Source organism: Triticum urartu, chromosome 1 (genome assembly GCF_003073215.2).
Source record: "Triticum urartu cultivar G1812 chromosome 1, Tu2.1, whole genome shotgun sequence".
In the NCBI taxonomy this organism is placed as follows: domain Eukaryota; kingdom Viridiplantae; phylum Streptophyta; class Magnoliopsida; order Poales; family Poaceae; genus Triticum; species Triticum urartu.
Window position 1 is genome coordinate 301,913,229 of NC_053022.1, and position 9,306 is coordinate 301,922,534.

The 9,306-nt window shown below is 45.5% G+C and overlaps 2 protein-coding genes and 1 non-coding gene across 4 annotated transcripts; 2 read left to right on the forward strand and 1 right to left on the reverse strand.

Moving 5' to 3' along the window:
• Positions 1–1,867: 1,867 nt before the first annotated feature.
• LOC125508928 (zinc finger MYM-type protein 1-like) lies at positions 1,868–4,466 on the forward strand. Of its 2 annotated transcripts, XM_048673749.1 has the most exons (3): positions 1,868–2,136; positions 2,256–3,120; positions 3,220–4,466. In XM_048673749.1, exons 2-3 carry the CDS (start codon positions 2,293–2,295, stop codon positions 4,309–4,311), a joined length of 1,920 nt encoding a protein of 639 aa, XP_048529706.1. In that variant the 5' UTR covers positions 1,868–2,136; positions 2,256–2,292; the 3' UTR covers positions 4,312–4,466. The 2 variants fall into 2 exon arrangements, with proteins under 2 accessions (XP_048529706.1, XP_048529698.1); XM_048673741.1 differs by having other exon boundaries at positions 2,256–4,466.
• Positions 4,467–5,157: 691 nt separating this feature from the next.
• On the reverse strand, positions 5,158–7,837 carry LOC125508942 (probable prefoldin subunit 5). Its single transcript, XM_048673762.1, has 4 exons — positions 7,549–7,837; positions 7,331–7,434; positions 6,678–6,755; positions 5,158–5,517 (listed from the first exon to the last, which is right to left on the reverse strand). Exons 1-4 carry the CDS (start codon positions 7,727–7,729, stop codon positions 5,428–5,430), a joined length of 453 nt encoding a protein of 150 aa, XP_048529719.1. The 5' UTR covers positions 7,730–7,837; the 3' UTR covers positions 5,158–5,427.
• A 73-nt stretch (positions 7,838–7,910) lies between these two features.
• TRNAT-UGU lies at positions 7,911–7,982 on the forward strand. Its single transcript has one exon. It is a non-coding gene; the product is annotated as a tRNA-Thr (tRNA).
• Positions 7,983–9,306: the final 1,324 nt, after the last annotated feature.

Consider the following 9,306-nt stretch of genomic DNA (forward strand, 5'->3'; position numbering starts at 1 on the left):
CCTATACAATTTACCATTGTATTGGATGTGTTGGGGACACAAGAGACTCTTTGTTCTTTGGTTGCAGGGTTGCTTGAGACAGACCATCTTCACCCTACGCGTCCTACGGATTGATAAATCTTAGGTCATCCACTTGAGGGAAATTTGCTACTGTCCTATAAACCTGTGCACTTGGAGGTCCAACAACGTCTACAAGAAGAAGGTTGCGTAGTAGACATCACTTCTCCATGCTCAGGCACAACATTCTCATCATGAAACTGAAACCCTTAATCGTAGATACGTTCTAGACGCTCATCTTCTACGATCATATTGTGCATGATCACACAAGCAGTCATCATCTCCCACAACTTCTTCATGCTCCAAGTCCTAGCAGGATACCGAACGATGCCCCATCGAGATTGCAAAACACCAGAGGCACGCTCGACGTCCTTCCTACACTCTCTTGCTCTTGGGCAAACCTTTTCCTCTTCTCTCCAACAGGGTTGGGGATTGTCTTCACAATAATGGTCCACCGAGAATAGATACCGTCACCTAGGTAGTATCATTTGTCGTAGTTGTGGCCGTTGATGGTAACATTCACCAGTGGGTTGTTGCCTTCAGCAAGCCTTGCAAACACCGCGCGAGCGTTGAAGCACGTTGATATCATTGTGTGATCCGGCCATACCGAAGAAAGAGTGCCAGATCCAGAGATTTTGAGATGCCACGGCCTCAAGTATGATAGTGCAAGCCCTAACATGGCCCTTATACTGCCTTTGCCAAGCAGAAGGGTAGTTCTTCCACTCCCAGTGCATGCAGTCTATGCTGCCAAGCATCCCTGGGAAGCCCCTGCTGACATTCATCTCCAACAAGTGGGTTGTATCTTGAGGAGTCGGCTCTCTCAAGTACTCAGGGCCAAACACAGCAATCACAGCCTTGCAGAACTTGTACATGGAGTCTAGGCATGTAGACTCGCTCATACGGATATACTCGTTAATGAGATCACCGGGCACTCCGTATGCAAGCATCCGGATGGCTGAAGTGCATTTATGATAAGAGGAGAAGCCAATTTCCAAAGGCATCCTCTTTGCACTCGAAATAGTCATGTAGCCGACCACCCCCTCTCTAATACGGTTGAAAAGATGCCTACTCATACGGAAATGGCGGCGGAATTTCTGATGTTTGAATAACGGGTCATTGTGTCAAAGTAGTGCTTCCAAAGAAGGAAATACCCGCTTTCTTGGTTGCGATTCAACGCCGGAAGGTGCCTTGGAATGGAGCCACAGAATAACGGCCGCTGGCTATTGAGGTGGTGATGGACCAACACGGCAGCCAAGATCTCCTCCTCCTCATCGGCGGGGCGGCGAGGCGGCTTCTTGGTCGCGGCTGTGTCGGGGAGTGGGGGTGGGAAGCTTTCGGATCCCCGGCGGCGAGACGGCGGTGGCGGCGACGTGGGAGGTGGCGGCATTGTAGGGGGAGGGGGGGTGTTGCGTCACCAACAACTGGCAGAGGCACCGGAAAATGGGCGGCGGCGTCGACGACGAAGGAGGTGGGCGAGGGTTTGCTGTTGGAATGGAAGAGGATGACCAATGTGCCACCGACTAACGGGCCACAGGGAGGAGTAGGCGGGCGCCGCGCGCGTCCGCTTTGTGTCCGCGCCGACGCAGATGAAGCTCAAAATTGAATCGGGAATGAGTCGTCAGGCGGACGAAAAATGGATGCGCGTCTGTTTGGGTCGGCGCGTTGGGCCAACTTTTCTGTCCGCGCCGATCCAAAACGGACGCGCTCGGACGAAATGGGCCGCATTGGAGTTGCTGTTAGGTTTGGCCCATCTCTCAATTCTGTGCGTCTTGCAGTTTTGCGCGCTTGGCCTGGCCTGAACGAGCCCACACGCACGCGCCCAGAGACAGACACAGAGAGGCGCGAGACGAGCAGGCGGCGCAATCCGCAAAGCCACCCGACGGCTTCCCTCCAACTGTAGCACCTAGCACGTCGCGCGCCGCCGGCTACTCGCTACAGGCCTACAGCCTACCCCCGACGCCCCCGACGACGGAATCGGTGGCGCGGCGCGACCTTCCACACAGCCATCCAGCGGGAAGCATTGCGGGTGCGGCCACCGGACGACACTCGCCAAATCCCCAATCCCGCCTCGGCCGTGCCGTGAGTTCTCCAATCTAGTTTTCAGTTCCCAGTTTCTAATCGGAGTAGAACCTGTGAATGTTCAAACGATCAGCTGGTGAGTTCATTGCTCTCTTTTCTTGCCACTTTATTTCGTGTAGGCATCAAAGATTTAGAGGTTCAGCGGGACTGTGAGAAATGAAGAAGAGCATGAATTTGAAAACGTTGTGGGATAGAGCTTCCAAGAAAAGCAAGATTGCCTCCACCTCGACGCCGAAACCCGCACCGATTGGAGTTGAAAGCCGGTCTCGGAACCAAGGCAATCCTTCCCCGTCAGATGGGCTGAGGGTCGTACCGGAGGATGATAAATCTGGTGACGACGAGTCCATTGCTTCAAACGCTAAGCAGTTGCAGGCCGAGGCTGAGGCTCTATATTTGTCCCGTTTGAAAACTTCAGTCCAGTGCCTGAGGTTCATCTTGCAGCAAGGCTTGCCAGTCCATGGACATCTTGAAAATGAAGGTAATGCAGGGAATTTTCTTGAGCTTGTGGATTGGCTGGCAGAGAGTGTTGAAGGAGTTAAAAGGGTGGACCTGAAGGATGCTCCAAGAAGCAGCGAGCTGTTGGACCAAAAGGCACAGGAGCAACTCATCAACGCTTGTGCCGAAGAAACTACTAGGCTCATCATTGAAGATCTTGGTGATGGTTATTTCGCGGTGCTTGTTTATGAATCTCGCGATATGGAACAACAGGAACAATTGGCCCTTTGCCTGCATTATGTTGGTACAAAAGGAATGGCCGTGGAAAGGTTCCTCGGCATCGTCGGAGTTGAAGACACTACCCCTTTGACAATTAAAACAACAATTCAGAATCTTCTTACGGCACACTCTTTGAGCTTTTCTAGGGTCCGTGGGCTGGGATATGATGGGGCTTGTGCCATGAAGGGTTATCATAATGCTTTGAAGAAAATAATTGTGGATGAGTCCCCTTCTGCTTATTATGTCCATTGCTTTGCCCATCAACTTCAGGTAAATATGGTTGCTGTTGCTAAGCAGAATGTTCATGGCGGTTGGTTCTTTTATCACCTTCAATATTTGATGGATTTTCTTGTGATGTGCTGTGAAAAGATACGAATGCTTGGAGTAGCTCAAGCTGAGTATATTATCGAAACATTTGAACTGGAAGAAACTGAAGCTGAATATGATCTTGATCGAGAAAGCCTGGGAACACCCTGTGATACTCCTCGGGGATCCTGCTATGAAAATGTGATGCATGTTATCTCTTTATATCCTGCAATTTGGGAAATTCTCTGTACGATTGGGGATGAGCATAATGGCATAAAATCACTACGAGCTCAACAGGTGTCTTATGCATTCGAGACATTTGAGTTTGTCTTTATAGCACACTTGCTGCAAACTATATTTGAGTATACAGATGACTTATGCAGTGCTTTGCAAAAGAGGGATCAAGATATTGTTAATGCTATCAATCTTGTTAGCGTGACAAAGAAACGGTTGCAGTTACTGCGGGAAGATGGTGAATGGGAAAGTTTTCTTCAGAAGGTCACCTCTTTTTGTGTGAAACATGACATCGAACTTGTGGACATGGATGGTTTGTATGACCCGATCGGGAGATCTCCAAAGTTCTACGAAAAGGCCACGAATCTTTATTACTACCACGTTGATATGTTTTTGGATGTCATTGATAGTCAACTTCGAGAACTTGATGGCATGTTTGATGAGGTCAACACGGAGTTACTGATTTGCATGGCAGCATTCAATCCCGCCGACTCATTTGCTGCTTATGATGAGGAAAAGCTGGTTAAGCTTGCCCACTTTTATCCCGAGGATTTTTCACAGTCTGAGTTGTTGCATCTTCCCTTCCAACTTTCAAACTTCGTTGATGATCTGCGTCTGGACAAAAGATTTAGAGAAGTGAAGACTCTTGCGGAGCTTTCTATCAAGCTTGTCGAAACAAGGAAGGACCGTGTTTACAACATTGTCTACAGGCTTCTCAGGTTGGTGCTGATCCTTCCTGTAGCTACTGCCAGTGATGAGAGGGACCTGTCTTCAGTGAATTACGTGAACAATAAGGCGGTAAACAAGCTATCGGAGCAATGCGCGAATGATTGCTTGGTTACATGTCTTGAACGTGAAACCTTTGGGCAGGTGAAGGACGATGCCATCATATCTCGCTTCCGAGCTGTGAATAACCGCTAGTGTTGTGATTTTTATCTACTAGTTTGAATTCTCTCTGTATCAGTTGAACGAATGAGCCTTGAACCTTCATGTTTTCTTTATTGTTGAGTAGTCTGTGAACCTTTTATATTACTGTGAACAAGCTGTCAACCTTCATGTGTATATCATTTTGATTATGCATATGTGTTTTAGAATGTAACGTATCATAGAACTTTACGCGATTTTTATACTGGTATAAGACGTGGCATTCCTTCCCTGCGCTGGAAGTGGAAGTTTACAAGGTTTATTTCCAATCAAGCTTGAAGCTTGCTGGTGAGAGGAAGACAAAAAGGATATAGAAGCAGAGGAATGTAAGAGCTGTGGCTAAGCAGCCAGCTTGTCCACCCAGAACAAACAAGATGGCTGTGTTCTTGATTGGGAACACAAGACGCCCATGTACGCACCTCAGTAGCGATATTGGTCAGCAGATTCGAGCGTGCACATGTTGGTTCTCGGAGGGCTGTTCGATGGACATTTAATAACTTCCTCAAAACCATTGAGCATTTCTGCAGGGTATGATGGATGGACTCCAGCGCTGGGCAAATCATGATGGGTTTGACTGGAGGTTTTAGTTGTCATATTGTCCTTGGTGTTTAATCTGCCCATAGGCAATCCATGGAAATAATTTGTGTCCATGTGGTTCTTCCTCATACTGTATTTGTAAACATAGTAACCAGGGATTTTTGTTTTAACATTCCCAACTTAGTGGTACACATGGTGGCAAATGCATGCACGAGTATAAGTACTTTTTACACCATATATGACGGTTTCAACAAGTACCAGGAAAAGCAACAACAGCATGCAAAAACAAAACCAAGCATCCAGACATGAAAATGCAACAAACTCATAATTGATTGTCAAAGCCATTAAAGCAGATTGTGCATCCAAGACACACACGTTTGATACCGAATTCCAAATTACTCGAGGATGAAGTCTGACGATGGAGCAGGCTGTTTCAGTAAATCATCTCAGAGAACCTTGCACACACGGCCAAAACAGCTAAAGAACCTCCTATGTTCCCTGAGGGCTGCGAGTGAGCGAACCACCCCGGCGCTCCAACAAGGCAACAAAGCAAGGGACAGGGCGCGCATTCCGCTCTCACGAACTCGAGCTCGGTGATGCCTGCCTCAGCTTGGCTTGCAGAAACATGCCCATTTCATCTGCTATGCTCTTCTTTTTGGTCGCCATCTGCATATGAAGAATAGAGTGATCATCTGCCAAGGGGGGTTGTTGTACGGCATTCAGGTTAGGTATGTGCCTTGCAGTTGAGGAATAGCCCAGACACATGAATTATAACACATAATCATATTTAGCGCCGAGTGTTGAGTTCAGTGGAGGGGGATGTGAGTCGCAGTGTAGCTCAACATAAGTTGTGCCTTCCAAATAGAGATGACTAGCTAGCAATTTATGTGGCTATCATTATCAATATAAGACAATCCTATTACAGCATACACTGTCAAACAACTGACAATCAAATACTAGGTTCGTACCAGAGAATCACCAGATGAAAATTCGCCACAATAAAAAGGAGTTTGCTAACAGAGTAACACCAACTGCAAATGATAAAAGCTTCTGGCAAAATGACATTGGTGCTTTGTGCTGCTAGCCCCGAAGTTGTGTACTACATTCCACCAGACTATTGCACATTTCACACCTTGTGATTGACCAAAATATGCATAACTAATGTAAACTGGTACACAATGTCATATTTGTAACATGCTTAAAAGGAATAACAAAGCATTGGTAATGCTACCTATTGTGACCAGGTGCATTCTATGCCAATAATGGCGTCCCTAGATATTGCTCCATGTATTCTACAACTTAAATTAGAGAAACCCGAAGGCCTAATTTTTATTACGATACTGATAGTTTTTTTTGTAAGAACTGATACTAATATGATGAGCAGTTGCACTAACACGAATCATATTTGAAGGCATTGAATTATATCTTCCCATCAACTTGGTCAGTGACATGGTGCCTAAGGTTAATCTGGTGGCAACTGGCAACACAGAATTAACTTTTACAAAGAATGCTGTTGGTATGTCAACACAAGTCAAGACCTGAGCATATAAGATAAATTCGACCAAACCAAAAGGTTTGCATGTTACAAGCTTAAAGCACACATGCATAGATGAATGAAAACATTTCTCCTAAAAGTTTCGTCATGAGACCATTTCTACCTCACTCAACTAGAAGTTACTCAAGCTCAAAATGGCTTTATGAACTTCAGTATCTTCAGTGTTTCTACTCACATTCAGTTAGAATTTTAACAAAAAACAGGCTAACATTTGTCCTCCAGTTGTGCTAAAATGAGTAGCTACAAGAGCGGTGCAGTCAGTCAATATTACCTCAAGTAGTTCATCAAAGTTGGACTTCAGCAAATTAATTTTCCTTTCACAGTATTCTTTTCCTTGAGTCATAGTTTTCTGCACACAAGAAAAAAGAATCATACGACAGGCGGCAGATAAAATAAAAAAATAAATAAGATGTATCATTTGTGTATAAATATGGTTTACTTAGGGTACTGCGCCGCTCACTTGGTTCTAAAAGAGTGACCTAAATTACAGGCCAGGAAAACATGCATCTCATGAGCAACAGAGCAAGTTCTAAACTATGTCTCATTCACCAAGCACCCAATGGGCCACAAATCACTGGCAGCCAGAGTTCAAGTTGGGAGACCTTCACGACTAGCTTCTCCTCACCAAACAAGGCTGAACTTTACATGGAACAAGACAGGCCAATCAGCGCTTGGATGATTTCGGTGCAATAAATAGTGGAACTTTCATGGCAACTTGATGTTGTGTTGTTGATTGTGTGTTTTTCCTGAATATCAAAATGTCACCAATAACCGGCAAATACTATGTTTCTTTTTCCCTATATATCCGAAGAAGCTCATAAGCTCATGACCAGTTTGTATCATCATATTGAGAGATTCGCTGAAGTAGTGATGAACAAACTAACATGCTGTAAACTATTACAAACCCAATCATGTGCAAGATACCTCAATGTAGTAGCCGGTGCCAACGTCGACGAGGACCTTCTCGGCGTCGTCGAGCGTGCCGGGCACGTAGAGGGACGCCGTGAGCGGCACGAGCAGCTTCTTCCCTGCACACGCCGAGCCGCAGAAGAAAAGGTTAATCAAACCCCAGCGGAAAGGGCGAGAAGATGGAACGCTGTGGAGAATAGCGGGTTAGGGTTGGGTGAGGCGGTGAGCCGTGCCTTGGGGGCGGAGGGAGAGCTCGTGGAGGGCGGCCGTGGCGTTCTCGAGGCGGGTGGCGGCGGTGCGGATCTTGGATAGGCTGTCCTGGAGGAGATTGACCTCCAGATCGGTCTGCTCCTTGAGCGCCTTGAGCTGCTCCACGCTCAGCTTATCCACGTCGATGCGCGCGGGGCTCGCCATGGCTGCTTGCTGGCCGACGCCGGAGGAGGTGGGAGAGGGGGATGGGGGGAGAGGCGGCGGCGGTGGACTGGTGGGCAGGGAAGGAGAAAGAAGAGCCGAGACCGCGAGGGCGATCAGCAGACATAATCAACATCGTGGTTTACATAAAGAAATAAACTTTTCATGTAGTACAGGCAAATTCGCCCCTATAGCTCAGTGGTAGAGCGTCAGTCTTGTAAACTGAAGGTCTGTAGTTCGATCCTGCATGGGGGCATGGCATCCTTTTTTTGTATGTGCTCGACTATTTTTTAAAGGACTAAGACAATTTGCCATTCACTTGCAACGATTTGTAATTTTTCTATATTCATAGCTGAAATATATGTTAGTTTTTTTAATGGTCCTTGCGGGAGAGAGTCTCCATCTGAATATTTTCATTTATAGTTATCTATGAAACTTTACAACCTCTCATATGTTCTTTGATCATAGCCTTTGTGTTTACGTGGCATTCCCACAATTTGTCTTCTCTGTTGCTTGACCTACTCTGCTTATTGCGTGTCATAGGTGACCTTTTCGAGCAAAGTTTGATGGATTAAATTTACTATCTGACAGGTAATTTTTGCTTTTACTCTTTGTGTTATGCTATTTTATCTAATTATTCACCATGGGCTCACAAAAAATTGTACTTGCCATTTTAATCTTGCAGAGTTCATATCATCTGATGGAAACCCTTCTTTACCATCTATTCTACCTTGAGTCTTGCGATCAATTTACAAGTTCATGGTCTGCATTCCTCGCGTGGTACTCCAACGCCAACTAAGGAACATCCTTTTATTTCCGAGTGAACTTTGTTGCCTGATCCACACACTCATGTTTATCAATTTGGTTCTTTCGACGATTCATCGAAGAAGTCATTACCAATTTTATTTGGATACACTGATTATTATCCTAGAAGATTCTTAGTTCTCTTGCTTTTCTATAACTATGTATTCCTTTATCATCAAGTTACGTTCGATGAAATTTGCTTTTACATAAGTTTCTTCTCCTGCTCCTAACATAATATAGTATTGCAGCTCAAAGAACAATACACACACTAGTCCTAGCAATGATCTAGTGACTCCCGCATTCTCTTCTTTCAGTCCTACTATCATTGCACCCTCTATCTGATATAGCTCTGTCAGTTACCGATGAGTACAATACATTGTCTGAACATGTCACTCAGTACACATCCCCCCCCCACTATATCTGTACATTGGTTAATTTCTCAGTTCCTTTCAAAGCAGCGGGAAGAGGGGATACGAATGCACGAGCTCGCCGACGAAGCCTGGAGGGTAGAGTTTGCCCTATCCACCAAGGGATTGGGGAGAAAAGGCTGAACTATTAAAGGTTGACAATGCCGTCAGATAATTCATTATTACACCAAAAAGATTTCAACACTATGGTAAGTAGAAATTTTTAAAAAAACTTGCAACATGGCACATCAAGTTGGTAATCTGGCACATGATCTTGACATGCTCAAAGATAAGAATTACGCCTTCTAAATAGGACATGCATGAATACTTAGAAGCTATACGAGTCACATTGAATAATAATGGTAGAAT

Excerpts from the sequence above, each read along its gene's own strand:
- LOC125508928 (XM_048673741.1), top strand. The coding sequence starts at position 2,293 with ATGAAGAAGAGCATGAATTTGAAAACGTTGTGGGATAGAGCTTCCAAG.
- LOC125508942 (XM_048673762.1), bottom strand. The coding sequence starts at position 7,729 with ATGGCGAGCCCCGCGCGCATCGACGTGGATAAGCTGAGCGTGGAGCAG. Across the intron at positions 6,756-7,330 it reads GCACCGGCTACTACATTGAG|AAAACTATGACTCAAGGAAA; the intron begins GTATCTTGCACA and ends TCTTGTGTGCAG. Across the intron at positions 5,518-6,677 it reads ACTTTGATGAACTACTTGAG|ATGGCGACCAAAAAGAAGAG; the intron begins GTAATATTGACT and ends CTTCATATGCAG.